Source organism: Papio anubis, chromosome 19 (genome assembly GCF_008728515.1).
Source record: "Papio anubis isolate 15944 chromosome 19, Panubis1.0, whole genome shotgun sequence".
In the NCBI taxonomy this organism is placed as follows: Eukaryota; Metazoa; Chordata; class Mammalia; order Primates; family Cercopithecidae; genus Papio; species Papio anubis.
The window spans coordinates 33,982,952-34,002,741 of NC_044994.1; the positions used below are offsets into that span (position 1 = coordinate 33,982,952).

The 19,790-nt window shown below is 36.4% G+C and overlaps 1 protein-coding gene across 2 annotated transcripts in view; it reads left to right on the plus strand.

The window, feature by feature from the left end:
- The window catches only part of PIK3C3 (phosphatidylinositol 3-kinase catalytic subunit type 3), a 130,135-nt gene that overhangs the window by 46,903 nt on the left and 63,442 nt on the right, over positions 1-19,790 (plus strand). For both annotated transcript variants that reach the window (XM_031658795.1, XM_031658796.1), the window contains 3 exons: positions 3,864-4,049; positions 13,323-13,477; positions 15,334-15,424. In XM_031658795.1, the coding sequence (XP_031514655.1) occupies positions 3,864-4,049; positions 13,323-13,477; positions 15,334-15,424 (432 nt within the window). The remainder of the gene's footprint in view (positions 1-3,863; positions 4,050-13,322; positions 13,478-15,333; positions 15,425-19,790) is intronic.

The window sequence follows — 19,790 nt, forward strand, 5'->3', positions numbered from 1 at the left end:
TAATGGACTTACAATTTCATGTGACTGGGGAGGCCTCACAATCGTGATGGAAGGCAAAGAGGAGCAAGTCATGTCTTATGTGGATGGCAGCAAGCAAAGAGAGCTTGTGGAAGGAAACTCCCCCTTATATAGCCATCAGATCTCATGAGACTTATTCACTATCATGAGAACAGCATGAGAAAGACCTGCCCCTATGATTCAATTACCTCCCTTCAGGTCTCTCTCACAACACGTGGGAACTGAAGATGAGATTTGGGTGGGGACACAGCCACACCATATCAATAAGGATATATGGCAGGTGGGAAGAAAAGAATGAGGTGTTTTCATGTTTGAGTATTTGGAATCAAAAGCATTGGAAAAGCAGCAAAATAGAAATTTCTAAGAATTTAATTGGTAGAAGTTTAAATTAGAAATATGTATACGAGATATAGTATTTTCAGTTCTGAGGTGATTATGATTCTAAGAATAGGCGATAACAGGTGATTTTCAGATCAAAGGGAATAAAACATAGTAATACATATAGTAAAGCTAAAAATTGATGTCAACATCAGAAATAGAATAAAAATAATGACTGATAATAAACTAATTATTTACTCTCTATATAGGATACTGTCACAAACATTTTATATTCATTAACTTAATCTTCACAGCAAGCCTATGAGAAAGGTCTCTTGAAAGTTAAATAGTGTGCTTCAGTTTAATCAGGTAATAATTGATGGAGCCAGGAATTATAATTGGAACCCAAACACCCTGGCTCTACAGTCTGTGCTCTCCAGTAATCTATGGAAGTTCCAGAGAGAGAGAGAATTGCTCTTTAATCCTGCATGGATCAGTAAAGCATCTTTAAAAGACCTAGGGTTATTTAAAAAGGCCATTATTATTGCTGTCTTCAAATTCTTACTTTTTGTCTTTCTTATTCTTTGACCCCTTGTTTTCTTCTTCATTCTATTGGCTCCCTGTTTACATTTGTAACGTTTAACATTAAAAAGTTGTGAAATTCTTTGTACAGTGCCTTATGTTCTTTGGCAGCAGCATACTCCATAAATCTTGCTAATAAGTCTATAAATCGGAGGATCTAGGTTTTAGATTGTTTCAGTTATTGAATTGAGTACATCGGCATGCTACAAGATTTGCTTATAATAAGTACATACCCGCACATTTCTATTAAGACTGCTGATGTACTGTGAAATGGAAAAGCTTTCACTGTCATTATTTAAGAAGTATTGCTTTGTTTCCACATTCAACCTAGAAATACATTTTAGAAGTGGAAAATAAATTCATGGAATAAGTTAGTAGGGCAATCTGTGTTCTATACAGAAAGGGAGCATTATACTAAATGGTGTGCAGGAGGTGTAGAGGAAATGGACAGCTGTCCTTGGGGGAATACAGACTCCAGCTATAGAGATAAAAATGCCCACAAAAACTTTGGCAGTTAGAAGAACATCATTTAAATGACAGTAGTAAAATTGAGCCAGCTTCTAAAGGAATAGCTGAAAGTTACTGAAATCTTCCTGTAAAACTTGAGTTTTCGACAAGATGGCTGTAGAGTAGATGATACCCTATTTTGATGAAGAGTTACAGGGGTTAGAGAGACATTGTTCATATAAGTTAACTGGGCTGAAGCATGGAAGGGCAATGAGAGTTTAATGAAACAGGTTTGCATTGTGGTAAGTGGTGGCAACGAAATGTTTTGAGAAAGAAGCCAAGGTTATTTATTTGTTTATTTACAAACTAGAGTGTCCTATCATCTAGTAAAAACCACTTTGTAACAATATTGTTAACTTTTCAAATATTGGAAAGGTTGTCCACATCATATGGAGCTAAATTTACTCTCATTCTCTCCAAAGAATGAAACTAACCAATTGGAAAAAGCAATATGAAGACATTTTTGTCTTTTCGTTCATTATAGTTAAAATCCAAACAAAACAAAACTGGCTTAGCTTTCTATGAATATAATGGCTGTTGTGGAAATTAGTTCCTCGAGTCGCTTAAGTAAATATTGGGTCTCTTTTTGGCATTCGTGTTGTGGGGTATTTCTGCTAACAATAGGAAATTTGTGCTAAGATCACTTCCAACTTGAGCTTCTCTAAGAGTATGTGTGAAATGATTAGAAGAGAAACCGGTATTTAGGTTCTTAGCTAGAAGGTTCTGTCCAACTCCAGATGTGTGATATAATGAGAAATCAGGCTGAGGACAGATATAGGAGATATTGCTAGGAAATAATTGAAACGGACTGGAATAGATTCAGGAGATTAGTGTTGGCAGAGTAATGGCTCCAGGGGGAATGGGGCTAACTAGGGGATGGAGCGCCTTAATGGTAACAAAGCACCGTCTGCTGGAAGAAGTGTGGGGCTGAGAATTGGTGGACCTGGGTTCTACATCTAGCTCATGCACCATTTTGAGGTGATGGGCAAGCCATTTATCTTTGCTGAGGTTATATACGATTTAAACATTGAACTAGACAATCTCCATAGGCCTTTTTTCTTAATTTAGTAAAATCAAGAATAAGTTAGGGGATGGCTATGAAGGTTCATTTAGCGTCATACTAACAGACATTGTGTTTTGTTGTCCAAGTAGACATTTTCTTGAGGAATTGATTAGTTTACTAATAAAAATATTTTGGTTGGGCAGAGCAGGAGTCTTACATTTTCAAGTTACCTATTTTTCAACAAATAGCAACAGAGGAAGACAAAGAAGAAGAAAACATCTTGGGTTCAGCCAGGAAAGTGTTGCCTTTGAGACCCAGCAATAAATGTTGCTTTTTATGGAAAGCAAGTATATGCTTTTCTTTATTTTCATTTATTTTTGTAGAGATGGGGTCTTGCTATGTTGCCCAGGCTGGTCTTGAATTCCTGGCCTCAAGCAATTCTCCTGCCTGGGTATCTCAAAGTGCTGGGATTACAGGCATGAGCCACCACACCTGGCCAAGAAGTGTGTACCTTTCTTAAAAGAGCACTTACTATGCAATGAGTGATATACTCCAAGACTATTGGCTTAACTGACAGTCTTGTGAAAACTTCCATGTGCTGCCTATTCAAAGGAGTGAGGTTCCAGAAAGATGTACAACCAGATGAATCATAGACTGTTTGCTGCTGTTTCTGGTTTCTGTACTTACCCATTTTTATGCTTGTGCTTTGAGGTTTTGTTGGATTGCCTATCTTTTAAAGTAGTTACTTCACAGAGATACCTACATATTCCACATTGTTTGAGTCTTCATGTTTAAGTATCTGTGAAAGCCGGTGGTCATACTCTAGGGAGGTGGTCGAGAGTGAAGCTAGTGGTGGGAATTTCTGCCCTAGAATGGTTTCTGGCCCTTTCATTCAGTGGTTGCAGTATTTTCTATTGTAAAATGTAGGTTTTCTCTAAGGCATGTTAGAGTTGGTGAGAAATGCCTCAGCTATTTCCATGTCTTGAGATCTGCAGTATTTTAAAATAACAATAACAAAATGAAGAAAAACCAAAACAAATTTAAAAATTCATAGTGCTCGCAAATGATTTGGCCTGGAAAATATAAAGATACAGGGAGCATGCTTTTTTTCTGTCCTGCAGTGCTTCTGTAAGATCGTATGTATACCTGATGTAAATGACGAGTTGATGGGTGCTGACGAGTTGATGGGTGCAGCACGCCAACATGGCACAGGTATACATATGTAACAAACTTGCACGTTATCCACATGTACCCTAGAACTTAAAGTATAAAAAAAAAAAAAAGATCGTATGTATAACTTCATTTGATGTTTACACAAGGAGTCTATCACTGAGTCCGTGGCTCTGTCATTAGGACCAAGTGGAACTCTGCCTAGTCACCTTCTCTATCCCAGGAAATAGGCTATTTCTAATTTTTAAATATTTTCTGATTTTAGGCCTTGACAAAGTTCTTGAAATGTGTTAATTGGGATCTACCTCAAGAGGCCAAACAGGCTTTGGAACTTCTGGGAAAATGGAAGCCGATGGATGTAGAGGACTCCTTGGAGCTGTTATCCTCTCATTACACCAACCCAACAGTGAGGCGTTATGCTGTTGCCCGGTTGCGACAGGCCGATGATGAGGTGCATTATTTATTATTCCACTTCAATGGGTCATTTTAAACTAGAGCCTAATTATAGACTATGTGTGTATGTGTGAGTGAGAGAGAGTGCGCACACGCAAGAGAGATTTTTAGAAGGGAAGAGGATATACTAGGTGTGTTTTCAGAAGGAAAATTAAAATACGCCTCAAAGGACTCCTCTGTGAAATGAAAATTTACTTCCTGATCTGTTACGGGATAGAACAGTATCTCCCAGGACATTTACCTGGCAGCAGAGCTTGTATTGCTCTGTCTGAAAGAAGGAATTCTAGTGAAAAATGGTTTAATGCAGCACCAGCTAGGGAATAATTCAGATCTCCTCTATCAGTCAGTATACAACAAGCCACATTTTAATTGTAGCCTTGAAAAGCCCTTGGGGCTTTGAAAGCATAGAGATGCGTGGTCATCTTCCTCTCCTTCAAACTCGCCTTTTAAATTTTCAGCTGATGACAATGATATGTATATGTAGATTTTCTGAAGGTAGTTTTGAATCCTTGGAAAGCAAAGATTGCCAACTATATGCTGGCTATTTATATATACAGTTATACATCAGTTAATGACAGGGAAGTGTTCTGAGAAATGTGTCCTCAGGGGATTTCATCTTTGTGCAGACGTCATAGAGTATACTTACCCAAACCTAGATGGTAAAGCCTACTACACACTGAGGCTATGTACTCCTAGGTTACAAACCTGTACAGCATGTTGTCATACTAAATAGCTTAGGCAGTTGTAATGCAATGCTAAGTATTTGTGTATCTAAACATAGAAAAGGTACAGTAAAAACACAGTATTATAATCTAATGGGATTACTATCATATATGTGGTCCTCTCTTGGCTGAAGCATTGTGATGTGGCACATGGCTGTACTTCTAAGGCCATCAGGGAAGGAGGAACACTTTTTTTTTGAGAAAAGCATTGCTGGATTTTGGGCTTTAATAATTCTTTATGAGATGGACTAATCCAGCATTTGTTTTCTTAATTTTTATAGGGTGAATATGTTCTTAAACGTAACCTAACGTTTATGCTAGCCAGCAGTACTTTATGGGATGTGGAGTAACTTATCAAACTTCTCTCTCTCTCTCTATATATATAGCAATGTTGATTGCATAGAACAACTATTATCAAATACCTTTTTAAGAGGGAGGGGACAGTGAGATCATTTTGAATTAGTGGCATCTGAATTTCAAGAAGCAAATGAAATACTAAAGTTGATAATTGTATGCGTGTATTTAATTATGGTGAAATTTAAACACTAAAGTAAATAGTATAATGAACCGTGACATACAATTCATCTGTCTTCAGCAGCTGCCAACTTATAACCAATCTTGTTTCATCTGTAACACTGCTTACTCTCTCCATCCCAACCCCCTAACCTCTACTAGATTACATCTTTCTGACTTCTGGCCTACTGGCTTTAGCAAATGAGGGGGCTCCCACAACCCTCTCCTTGGGTGTGATAATTGGCCAGAATGACTCACAAAAGTCAGGGAAACATTACTTTACTAGTATTGATTTATTATGAAGGGTATCCTAAAGGATACAGATGAACAGCTAGTTGAAATGACACATAGGATGAGGTCCTGAGTACAGGAGCTTCTGTCCCTATGGAGTTTGCAGTATAGCACCCTCCTTGCACGTGGGTGCATTCTTCTTCACCAACCAGAAAGCTCTCAGAATGCTGTGCTTTTGAGTTTTTGTGAAAGCTTCATTACATTGGCACGATTGATTAAATCATTGGCTGTTGGTGATTAAGTCAGTCTTCAGTTCTCTGTTCCCCAGAGGTTGAGGGGATGGAGCTTAAAGTCCCACCCTCTAATCATATGGCTGGCTTTTCTCTCAGCCAGCCCTCATCTTTAGGGGATTTCCAGAAGTGACCTCATTAACATAAACGCAGGTGTGGTTGAAAGGGGCTTGTTAGGAATAACAAAATATAAATGCCAGCGTGCTATATTTTGTCCTTTCTATTTTAGCATTTCTATTTCTGAATTCTGTCACTGTAGATCTGCCTTATTCTTTCTAAATAACAGCATGATATTTTACCATGAATTTTTGTGTTAATTTACTTAACCATTGGGCCTCTTTTATAGTCTGTTGTTCCCATTCTTTTCCTGTCACTATAGTTTAGTGAACAGGTGTGTGAGGGAGGGTAGGTGGGTATGTTTTAAAAGTCATATTCTTTTGGTTTTTTTTGTTTGTTTGTTTGTTTTTTTGAGACAGAGTCTTCACTGTGTCTCCCAGGCTGGAGTGCAGTGGCCTGATCTCGGCTCATGGAAAGCTCCGCCTCCCAGGTTCACGCCATTCTATGGCCTCAGCCTCCCAAGTAGCTGGGACTACAGGCGCCCGCTGCCAAGCCCGGCTACGTTTTTGTATTTTCTTTTTAGTAGAGATGGGTTTTCACTGTGTTAGCCAGGATTGTATCAATCTCCAGACCTCGTGATCCAGCCCCCTCGGCCTCCCAAAGTGCTGGGATTACAGGCATGAGCCACCGCGCCAGGCCTTAAAAATCATATTCTTGAATAAATTGCTTGCATTAGAATTATTCAGCCAAAAGATACCTGCTTTTTACATTTTGCAGACAATCCCCGTAAGTCTCCTCTTTTTGCCCTTGTGTTATGCTTTTAAAAAATGAGTTCCTTTATAATACTTTAAATATGTGACTAGACAAATCTTTTCCTCCTTCCTTTTTAAACAATTTTATTTATAATTTTTTTACATTTGTTCTTTCCATGAATTTTAGAATAATTTTATCATTTTCTTAAAACTGCACCAGAATCTTAAGTAGAACTACATTATGCTTGCATATTATAAAAAATTGATACCTTTATGACATTATATCTTCCATCACAGTGGCATATGATTTTTTATTCACGCACATCAGTTTTATTACAGTCATATACATTCTTATAATTTTGATTTATTCCCTGGCAATTATATTATTGTTACTATTATAAACTACCCCACCCCATTTATCTTTTATTTACATTTCTTAGTTAAAAAAGAAACTGTTTCTGTTACAATATTTGTGTTATCTTGTCACTTTATTGATTTTTCTTATTCTAATAGATGTAGATGTTCGGTTGCTGCTTATATTTTCTAGGCATAGCATTATGCTAGCTGAAAAGCAGTGTATTTTTTCATTGCATTAGCTGAAAGCTGCAAGTAATAATGGTGAATAAAAGTAGTTCAATATTCATCTTTGTCTTGTTACTCATTATGGGCATGCTTTTAGTATTTCACTCTAATGTGTGTTACTTACTGGTTTCAGTCAAATGCTCTCATTTATGTTTAAAGTTTCTCCCTGTCTCTGTTTGTTCTTTTCTTTTTCTGTGTGTTTAAATCAAGAATAGCCATTCTTAATAGCTTGAGCGGTGGCTCAAGCCTGTAATCCCAGCACTTTGGGAGGCTGAGGCGGGCGGATCACGACGTTAGGAGATCGAGACCATCCTGGCTAACACGGTGAAACCCCGTCTCTACTACAAATACAAGAAAATTAGCCGGGTGTGGTGGCGGGCGCCTGTAGTCCCAGCTACTCCGGAGGCTGAGGCAGGAGAATGGCGTGAACCTGGGAGGCGGAGCTTGCAGTGAGCCGAGATGGCGCCACAGCACTCCAGCCTGGGTGACAGAGCGAGACTCCGTCTCAAAAAAAAAAAAAAAAAAAAAAAAAGAATGGGCTTCTATATATTATCAAACACTCTTGACGCTTGTTCATATCATATAGTCTTTCATTTTTATCAATCTACTGTAAGTATGCTGATACATTTCTTAATGTTATATCAGCCATACACTTGTAAAATAAATCTCAATACCTGTCTGAATTTGATTTGTTAATATCTTATTTAGGATTTTTTTAATGACTATTCTTTATCTTGCATTATTTTGAAATTTTTAAATCATGTTTCTTACTGCCGTGTAGTTCAAAAGGAGAGAGATTCCATATTAGAATGTAATGAAGAAGTGGCATTTGAGTTGAAGGAAATGTAGAATTTTTACGTTTGGAGTTTATATTCCAAGTAGAGAAAGCAATGCGAGCAAGAGCAAGGGAATTGAAAGTACAGGAAGAATGGAAAGTATGTCACTTCCACAGGAGTGTAGGATGTATGTAGCAATTGAGAGGCAAAATCAGAACCCATGTCTCTAGCTGAAAATGCCTCTATGGAGAGTTATTCTTAATTCAGTAGGAAATGGGAAGTCACTGAGTGATTTTGATATGGGACTTCACATTTGCACTTTGAAGCATTAGAATTAACTTACTCTGGAGAAAAATGGTGATCACTATCTAGAAAAATTTCATAGCTCTTGGGAAATATTTATAGAATTGCCTGAGATGGAAGCCTGATTTTTTTTTTTTTTTTTTTTTGCGCCTTGTTTTACTCCAATGCTTATGTCCTTCACGCTTGGAGGACTTTTATTATATTTTTCAAGATGTGACTATATAATGAGAAAACAGACTCTACTTACTATTGAAGTTAATTCATTTTCATACAAATGAAGGAAAGTATCGTTTGAATATAGAATATGAAATGACCAAGAAATCAGATGATGATAAGTGACTTAGAAAAGTTTTCTACTGAATTTCCCCTTCCTGGGGAATTTAATACTGCAGCCTTTTTTATTTTATATGGTTAACTCCTTTCTGTAATTAGGAAGGCACACAGGCAATGGATCCGGCAGCATTCGGAATGAAGGCTGGCCGTGAAACTGAATTACTGGTACCTCCAAAGAAGGATACCTGTCATTAAATATATTGTTTAATTTTGTTACATAATGCTTTTTTTCCTTAGGAAACAACATGTAATTCTATGTATAGTTATTGGATGCCATGAATCTCAACTATGATAATAGAAAATCAGATGTTTATTGCTCCAATTAAAAAGTGGGTTTTAGAAACAACACTGTAGAGAGACTTGATTTCCCTGACTCCTGACATTAACATATTTGAATAAGAATTAATAAGCCACATAATCTTTCATCTAATTTATATTGATGATGAAGTCGTATGTATTACTCTTTGTTAGTGTTTGCCTAATGACCTTTTTAAAAATTATTTGGTGTGAGGTACAAATTCTGAACAAAAGAGAAATATACAGTCATACCTCAGAGATATTGCAGGTTTGGTCCAGACCTCTGCAGTAAAGCAAATATCACAATAAAGTGAGTCTCATGAACTTTTTGGTTTCCTAGTACATGTAAAATTTAGACATATAACTTTGCTGTATGTTTATATAGTAAATTATATTATACTATAGTCTAAGTATGTAATAGCATTATTTCTAGAAAAACAATGTACATATTTGATTTTAAAATGTTGCTAAAAAATTTTAACAATCATCTGAGCCTTTAGCAAGCTGTAGTCTTTTTGGTAGTCAAGGGTTTTGCCTTGATGTTTATGACCACTGAATGATCAGGTTGATGGTTGCAAAAGGTTGGGGTAGCTGTGGCAGTTTCCTAAAATAAAACAAACGTAAACTTTGCCACACCCATTGACTCTTTTTTTTTTTTCCCACAAAAGATTTGTCTGCAGCGTGCAGTGCTGCTTGCTATTATTTTATCCACAGTAGAACTTCTTTCAAAATTGAAGTCAGTCCTCTCAAATACTGCCACTGCTTTAACAACTACGTTTATGGAGTATTTTGAATCTTTTGTTGTCATTTCAACAATGTTCACTGCATCTTCACCAAGCATAGATTGCATCTCAAGAAACTACTCTTTGCTGCTCATCTATAAGAAGCAACTCTTCATCTGTTCAAGTTTTAGCATGAGATTGCAGCAATTCAGTCACATGTTCAGGCTGCACCTCTAATTCTAGTTTTTTTTTTTTTTTTTTTTTTTTGCTGTTTCTGTTACTTCTGCATTTACTTCCTCCACTGAAGTCTTTTTTGTTGTTGTTGAGACGGAGTCTTCCCTCTGTCACCCAGCCTGGAGTGCAGTGGCATGATCTTGGCTTACTGCAACCTCCGCCTCCAGGGTTCAAGCGATTCTCCTGCCTTAGCCTCCCGAGTAGCTGAGATTACAGGTGTGTGCCACTGCACCCGCCTAATTCTTAGTAAGAGACAGGGTTTCGCCATGTTAGCCAGGCTGGCCTTGAACTCCTGACTTAAGGTGATCCACCCACCTCGGCCTTCCAAAGTGCTGGGATTACAGGCACTGCAGTCTTCAGCCCCTCAAAGTTATCCATGAAAGTTAGAATCAACGTCTTCCAAACTCCTGTTAATGTTGCTATTTTGACCTTCCCCATAAAGCTCCAATGTTCTTAATGACATCTAGAATGGCGAATCCTTTCCAGAAGATTTTCTGTTTATTTTGCCCAGATCCATGAGAGGAATCACTGTCTATGGAAGATATGACCTTACAAAATGTGTTTCTTAAGTAATATGACTTGAAAGTCGAAGTGACTCCTTGATTTTATGGGCAGTAGAATGGATGTTGTGATAGCAGGATTGTAAACAACTTTCAACTTCTTCTGCATCTCCTTTGGAGCTCTTAGGTGACCAGGTACCTTGTCTATGAGCAGTAATATTTTGAAAGGAATCTTCTTTTCTGAACAATGAGTCTTAACAATGGGCTTAAATATTCATAAGCCATGCTCTAAACAGATGTGATGTCATCCAGGCTTTGTTCTTCCGTTTATAGAGCACAGGCAATGGAGATGTAGCGTAATTCTTAAGGGCCCTAGGACTTCTGAAATGGTGAATGAGCAGTAGCTTCAACTTAAAGTCACAACCTACATTAGACCCTTACCAAGAAACTCAGCCTGTGGCTGTGAGAATCTTAGATGGCATCTTATTCTAAAACAAGGCTGTTTCATCTGCACTGAAACTTTGTTGTTTAGTATAGTCACCTGCATCAATAACTTGTTGCAGTCTCCATCAGTACTTGCTGCTTCGCTTTGTACTTTCATGTTATGGAAATGACTTCTGTCCTTAAATCTCATGAACAAACCTCTTCTAACTTCAGATTTTTCTTTTGCAGCTTCCTCTCCTTTCTCAGCTTTTGTAGAAATGGAGAGAGTTAGGGCCTTGCTCTGGATTGGGCTTTCGTTCATGGGAATGTCGTGGCTAGTCCCATCTACCCAGGCCACTAAAACTTCTCTATCAGCAATAAGGCTGTTTTGCTTTGTTTTCATTTGTGGTTCCCTGGAATAGCATTTTCAGTATACTTCAAGAACTTTTCCTTTGCATTCATACTTTGGCTGTTCGGTACAAGAGACTTAGCTTGCAACCTATCTTGGCTTTTCCTGTGCCTTCTTCACTAAGCTTAGTCATTTCTAGCTTTTGATTTAAAGTAAGAGACATGCATCTTTTCCTTTTACTTGAACACTTAGAGTGCGTTGTAGGTTTATTAATTGACCTCATTGCAGTATTACTGTGTCTCGGAACAGGCAAGCCCTAGGAGAGGGAGAGAGATAGGGAAACGGCTGGTTGGTGGATTAGGCAGAACACATTCAAGATTAATTAACTGTGCCATCCTATTTGGGTATGGTGTGTGGCACCCCTGATTACAATGGTAACATCAAAGATCACTGATCACAGATCACCGTAACAGATAAAATAATGATGAAAAAGTTTGAAATATTATGTGAATAACTAGAATGTGACACAAAGACAGGGAGTGAAAGTATGCTGTTGGAAAAATGATGCCAATAGACTTGCTTGGGTGGAGGGTTGCCACAAAACTTACTCTGTAAAAAAAAAAAAGCAATGTGTGCAAGGTACAATAAAATGAGTTATGGCTGTAGTATTAAATAAGGAAATACGGGTTGCTGGCAGGTGGTCTCTGTCCTCCTGGTTTATAAAATAGTGGAAAACCAAGAGTAAGTTATTACAAGTGCTATAGGTGTTACAAATAGGAAAAAGTGGACCATGAAATATTTGCAGGAGACTTAACCTGTTTTGTGAGCTTAAAGAGGAGACTGAAGTTGAGTTGGTAGTCCCGAAGTCAAAATTTTCTAATTATGACTTTCAAGTGTCTAACAGGATGAATGACAATTGGAATTGGAAGATAATAGATACATTTAAAAATTTTTTGAGTTTTGCGGTTTTCTTCACTTCTTAGTTATTTTTAAAAGTAAAATTTTAAAAAGTACGTACTTGTGAAGAGGACAACCTTTATAGAGAAATACTGGAAGCATTTCCATCCTAAACATTAAAGAGTTTTATTATTATTATTATTATTATTATCGTTATTTTTAAGGGACAACTCAGTAAAGTAAAAGCTACTTTGTTGACTGACACCTTTTTAGTCCAGGTTATCTCATTGGTTGTCACTTATGGAGAATTTAGGCTTAGCAATTTGTTTTGTTCAAATCTCTTGGGAGTTGGCATGTCTCTTAATCAAATGTCTCTTAATCAAATGTTTGTTTTACAGCATCTTTCATTTAAGAAGCAATCCAGATTCTCTAAAACCTGATGTTTCAGGAAAAAAGAAAACACATGAGTTTTAAAGATTCTAACCAGAAAAAGACATTAAACAGAAGTTCTTTGAAAACTTGAAAATTTGGAATTTCTTGTGTAATATTAAACATAGAATGCACTCTTCTGATCTATTACTGAAAAAAGGATCCTTCTATAATTTCTTTTTTTTTTCTTTTTTCTTTTTTTTGAGACAGAGTCTTGCTCTGCTACCCTGGATGGAGTACAGTGGCGCAATCTTGGCTCACTGCCAGCTCCGCCTACTGGGTTCACGCCATTCTCCTGCCTCAGCCTCCCTAGTAGCTGGGACTACAGGCGCCCGCCACCACGCCCGGCTAATTTTTTGTATTTTTAGTAGAGACGGGATTTCACTGTGTTAGCCAGGATGGTCTCGATCTCTTGACTTCGTGATCCACCCGCCTCGGCCTCCCAAAGTGCTGGGATTACAGACGTGAGCCACTGCGACCGGCTATAATTTCTTAGTTTTACGCAAAGCATCTTGAATCCTTCCCACTTTTTTTTTTTTTTTTTTTTTTTTGAAGCTACTACCTGAAACACATCATTTATTGGCCACTTAGCCTGTGCTGGACACTATTCTGTGACTTTCTTTTATTAACTAATTTAACCCTCATTCTCTTCTCTACAATTTATATTATGATGTCAATTTTAAAGATGAAGGGGCTGTGGGGTACAGGGAAGTTAAGTAACTTGGTGACATGTCAAAAGTAATACAGCTGAAAAGTAATAGATAAAAGTGAAATGTTTAGTTGATATTTAGGAATAAATAATGTCTATAATCATTTTGCATTCTTTTCCTAATATGACTTTACTTTTTGTTTGTTTTCCAGGATTTGTTGATGTACCTATTACAATTGGTCCAGGCTCTCAAATATGAAAATTTTGATGATATAAAGAATGGATTGGAACCTACCAAGAAGGATAGTCAGAGTTCAGTGTCAGAAAATCTGTCAAATTCTGGAATAAATTCTGCAGAAATAGATAGGTATGGCTATCCAGGGAGAACATATTTTCCAGTTTGTTAATTTTTCCCATTTCAAATTGTTGTCTGTTTTCCTTTCCTTAGATGTACCACACCCTAGTGTTACTAATTTTGAAGTTTTACTAGTGAATATTGCGTGTGTACTCACAGCACACAAGTTACTGTGTTAGGAAACAGTGTTTTGCAGGCTATCAAGTCTGAATACCTGACTTAAAATCTTAACTCTGCCACTTCCTAGCTGTGTAAACTTGTATAAATTACATATTCTCTATGTGTCTCCAGTTTCTTAAGAGTGGTGATAGCAATAGTAACTCATCTTTAAGGGTTGTTTAATCATTAAGTGAATTAACACTCAGAGGAAACTGTTTAATACATAGTGCTCAGTGTTAGCTACTATTACTTATTTATGTTAAAATGAAATGACAGGGGCAGGTGCGGTGGCTTATGCCAGTAATCCTAGCACTTTGGGAGGCTTGAGGTGGGTGGATTACTTGAGGTTAGAAGTTCAAAAACAGCCTGGCCAACATGGTGAAACCTGGGAGGTGGAGGGTGCAGCAAGCCGAGATTGCGCCATTGCACTCCAGCCTGGGCAACAGAGCAAGGCTCCATCTCAAACAAACAAACAAAAAAATGGATGAAATGGCAGGACGGAGCACTATTTGAGGAGTGAGCTCAAGTAGTTTAATAAAAAGTTGTATTTTTTATTAGCTGTTTACACCTCTTTAGTAGTTATACTGAAAAGAATAGCATATTATTTGACTTAAAAGTTAGCTATTGACAATATAAAAATGAGGAGTTCCCAGTCTGCACCAGGTGGTTCACACACATTATCTTGTTATAACTGTCTTCTCAGGTACGTATTCATGTCCCTAATTTAGAGATGAAGGACTTGAAGCAAATTGCTCAAAGTCTTGTGTATCTTGCAAATGGTAGAGTTGACTCCAAATCCCACATTTTTTTCTACTTTTTACTTTTCAGAAAATCTTAAAATTTGAAAAAAGTAGTAACTGTTGGGTGAAAAATCTTAGGCTTAGTGATGGAAAATGGTTTTGCGAAGATCATGCGGTTTGTTATTGACAAAACCAGGTCTAGATTTTAGACTTCCTGAGTAAGTCCAGTCATTTCAATTATTATATGAGCTCAAGATTGGATTTTTGAATTTTTCTTTATGATTATGGTTATGCTATGCTTTATGTTGTGTGTTTTATTTGGAGAAGAACCAAAAAAGATGACAAATAATTTTTCTTTCCCTGACTACTTTGTATTTTTTTGTTAATATAAAGATGCTCTTTATATCTCTCACTCTATATTGGAGGTCTTCAGTCTTAAGTCATGCTCATTTACTTTCTTCCTTATGCCCTGTAGAATGTTTTATAAGTAAAAGTCTATTCAGAGTTTTATGATGGGGTGAAAACTGTAACCTAGTCTTTTCCAACTTATGGTGTACTAGTCACTAATTTTGTGTGTGTGTGTGTGTGTGTGTGTGTGTGTATGTTTTTAGTTCTTTTTTTAAGCTTTATTTTGTTTTAAAAAAGATAAAAAAAGAGGAGATCTTGGCCAGATATGTTTGGGAAATGCTGGTTTAAAGCCAAATGACCTTAAACAAACAAACAGCACTTACCCAAACCTTTAATATGCAGATTTGCACATAAGTCTCCCAAGAGGCATTAGCCATCATCTTTGACCATGCGCTTTTTCCAGAGTACAGTGTGACTCTAGTGTTGCACAGAACACACTTGAGGAAGTGTTGCATTAAACAGACACAATTGAAGTGAACTGTGCTTAAAAAAAAAAAAAAAAGCGTGTCCTCTCTTATGGACAGAGTATTTTACATCTCGGTGATCTCTTTTATTTTTCAGCTCCCAAATTATAACCAGCCCCCTTCCTCCAGTCTCTTCACCACCTCCTGCATCAAAAACAAAAGAAGTTCCAGATGGCGAAAATCTGGAAGTGAGTACAAAGCTTTTCCAGCTTCCTGTAGGAGAGATCCTACCGCGTAAACATTTTATGCTTGTCTTTAAATCTCAGTTTTGGTTAAATAACTAAATATTACAACTTTATTAAATATCTTACTTTATGATGCATGTTTATGACTTTTCCCCTCAGCATAAAGTGCCAGATAGTCCTCAATTCAAGTCATTTTATTGGTGCTTTGGGCATATAAATGGATTCATATGCAATATGAAAATAAACTAGGTTTAAATATTTTATTAGGGAAACTCAGAATATTTACCGTCAATGTATTTATGAACCTCACTGTAATTGTTGTCAGTGCTTGTGATTACATTGTAGAAATGTATGACTTTGATATTAGAGATAATACACTAAGCAACTTTTTAACTCTACATATAAGTAGACACATTTTTGAGATAAAACAGGCCTGTTAGACTAGTGCTAATCTGAAAAGTGCTAATCTGCATTGCACTTTGGAAAGTGCATTGTAGAAGCTGATGTAGTACATATTTTTGAATTTGTCTATAAGACTTCTAATTTAAAAGAAATCATTAATATCTCTGATATTGAAAACAAGTAACACATGTTTTATTATTAGAAAAGTTCATGTGATTTTTCAGTGTGTGTATATATATTGCTTTTAGTTAGATTTTAGGAGGTAATGTTAATGACTGAATGAATATTTTAACTATTAGCTATTGATTAAAATTTGTATGTTTGCATATCTCTCGGTATAACAAAATATTCAATTGAAAGAAAGAATTTTTAAATCACAGAATCATAGAATCCTTAGACAAGCCCTTTAAGAAGCCAGTCTGCTGCAGTAAAGTTTTCCCTTTCAAAGCTAAGATATTGATTCATTGATTCAATCATTCATTCATTCATTCACATATGTTTTTTGAGCTCTTAACATATAGGGAACTGTTTTGCATGCTGGGTTGATGCAGCAGAAAACAAGGCAGTTAAATGTTTGCCTTCGTAGAGCTTATGTTCTAGAAAGCTCTTATAAGTTACTTGTTACTAAAAAGGTAACATCCCACTAAAAGTGAAGCAGGTGAGGAAATGACCATATGGCTATCTGGGGAAGAGCATTTCAGAATGGGAGTAGCAAGTATGGAGGTCCTAAGACCAGAGTTTAAGTGTGTATGTTTGAGGAACACCAGAAACTAGTGTGCCTGGTTTATCGGGGAGTGAGCAAAAGAGAACTTGGCAGAAGATTGGATTCAAGAGATAACTGGCCATCAATTGTGTAGGGCTTGTAGGCCATTAGTCTGAATGAGTTTTCCATGTTGGTATCTTGAACAAAGGATAATTTACATTCTAGATGCAGTGAAGCGATTAGATTCTGAAAACTATGTTCAGAATATTGATTTATACTCACCCATCGCTCAAACATTTTAGGCTAAAAATAATGATAGTTTTTATATATTTCTGATATTTCTCTTGTGACTGATGAACCTATCTGTTGTTATTCAATGATTAAGCCATTTAACTTTTTGTCAGCTGAATTGTTTTTTAAAGGATTCAGGTATCCGAAAAAGAGTGACAATCATTCTGAGTGATATTTCTGTCTTCCCCTATCACTTCCCCTATTCCCATAGAGGGTATTGTACAAGCCATGGTCACCTTTAGGTTAATACACAACCAAGCCGAATTACCTCTCTTATCACAACTTGAGATACCAACATTCCTGTCTCCTTTTTGATACCTGAGCAGTGTCTTATGTCCTTCCTCGTTTTATTCTTGGAGTTTCAGGAGAACATTGTACGTGTCTGGCCACATGTTTGAATGGAGACAGAAACTCAATTATTCCCCAAATCTGCTCATATTTTATGAATTCCATGGGTTCTTGAAAAGAAGGTATATTTCCCAGCTGTTGGGTATAGCATTGTACATAAGTTACTAGAGCAAGCTTATGAATTGTGTTATTGAAATCTGTACTCTGTCCTAACATTTCTTTCTGCTTTATCTGTGAAAGAATTAGGGCAAAATTCCCCTGTATGATGGTAGAATTATTAATTTCTTCTTGTATTTCTGTTAGTGTTTGCTTTAAATATTGTGAAGCTCTCCAATTAAATACATAAATTGCATCTTTTATCACTGTTCGGTAACCCTCTTGATACCTAATAAAGCTTTTCATCTTAAAGCCTGTTTTGTCTGATGTTAATAGAGCTTTATCTTGATTAGTGTTCATGTTGATCTTTTCTTCTCAATATTTTTGTTGTCTTTGTTTATCTTTTCCTTTGAATTTTTTTGTAGCCTTATGTTTTAGGTTTATTATATTTAGGTCCCTTGTAAATGTCACGTAGCTAAATTTTGTTTTTTAATCTAGTTTAACACTCTGTTTTGTAACTGGAACTTTTGCCCCATTTGTTTGTATTGTGGTTGTAGCTGTATTTTGACTGATTTCACTATCTTATGTAGTACTTTCCATACTTTCTTATGTATATATAAATTATATATTCTTGCTTGTCATTGGCTAAATCCTTCTCCCTCCACTCCACCCCGTCTTGTTATTTAACTTCCTTCAGATTTGATAATATTATTGTTATTATTGTATACACTCAGTAAATACTTAGAGATACTTTTCTTAAAGGATACCTGCACCTTCCTCACCATTTCTTCTTATGTCTGTGACCTACAACATGTGATCTTTTTTTATAAAGCACTTTTTTCTTTAAACTGTTTTAAAATCTTAAAGTCTTGCTTACTCAAATTGAGTTTTAACATTTACAATACATACTTCCTGCTTCACAGTTTTTAAAATTCAACTTTTCTTTATGTTCTGTAAGTAATTTTTTTAATCAAAAGGGCATAGTATGAAATGAAATGTGTTTGCTATTAAAATATATACATCACTGTACAAAAGTACAATGTTCTTGCCAGATAGTCAAAAGAGAACTTTAGGTCTATAGTCTGCCTATTAAACTCATGGACTCAGCTTTATATAATGGCTTCCAGATTAAGGAGTTTTTTAAATTGGATTTTTGGTGCATATTTAAAATGTATACCTAAGCTTTAAAACTGGAGATAAAATTCTTACTGAAAGCATTGGCACATCTATTTTGTAATAACAACCTCTTATTACTCGGAATTACAAAAGGACCCCTACTGCATTAAAAGTTCTAATCTGTTGATCCCTATCCTTTTCATTATTCATCACCTCCCTTCAATGTTTGCTTTTCTCTGAACATAGCTTTTATCCCATGGCTGTCATTTTAGTTATTCTTTTAATAGTACCTGCAGTTCCCCTGGCAAACATCTCAGCTCTTGATAAGCCTCATTAATTACCTACTTTCGCCATGCCTGAATATTGCTGAAGAAAAACACATAGCATAGCATGTTGGTGTCACTATAAATTCACGATCACAAACCTCACATGAGCACTCACTGCTCTCTGCCATCTTCCATGTCCCTAGACGTGTTGATCTTCCTGCCCTGCAGTGATTTTTCATACCATTTCCACTCTGTTCTCATGCCCCGCCTCCCAGTCTCCAGATGACAATTCTGCCTTATACTTAATGGAAACAATAGAAACCTCTAGGTAGGAATGGTCTCTTTCCCATCAGTGGTTTTATAGACATGAATTTCTCCCCCATACTTTCCTTCTGTTTTCTTACACAGAAGAAACATAACTCTCTTCAAAGATGTGTTATTTTCTTTTCCTGATAGAAATACTCAAGTATGTGTTAGAATTTTCCATGTTAAAAGTTCAGAAAAAACAAAACTCTCCCTTGAAACCACATCTCTTGAAACAGCACCTTGTTTTCTTACTTCTCTTCTCAAAGGAGTTGTTAATACATACTCTTTTCTTCCTTCTTTCCAGTCTTTACTCTATATCATTCTGGCTCTTGCTTAAAACTTAGTTTGCTAAGTTACCAAATAACCCTAATGTTTTTGGTTGTACATTCTTTTCAGCTTCTTCAGAGTATTCAACAAAGTAAATAATTTTCTTCTTGAAAAACTAACTCTTCTCATGGTTTAGGTGATACTGTGTGTCTCTTGTTTTTCTCTTCATCTCTCTTGCCATTTCTTCTTAGTTTCTTTTGTCAGCACTTTCCTCTCTGCCTGACATCTTAATGTTCCTCAGGCTCCTCTTCTAGTCTCACTCAGTACTCTTGCCCTAGGTTGTATTAATAAACTCAAATTTATATTTCTACCTCAGATCTTTCACCTGAGTTTCAGATTCCTGTATTCAAACATGTATTTGATCTCCATTGTGTATCTGACAGGCATTTTGAACTTAATATTTCAAAATACAATTCTTTCCTCTCACTCTGTAGATAGGTAGCTTTTTGTCTGAAATTTCCATTTGTGCCATAACAAATCAATCCAGAAATTTGGGAATTACTATTAATTCCTT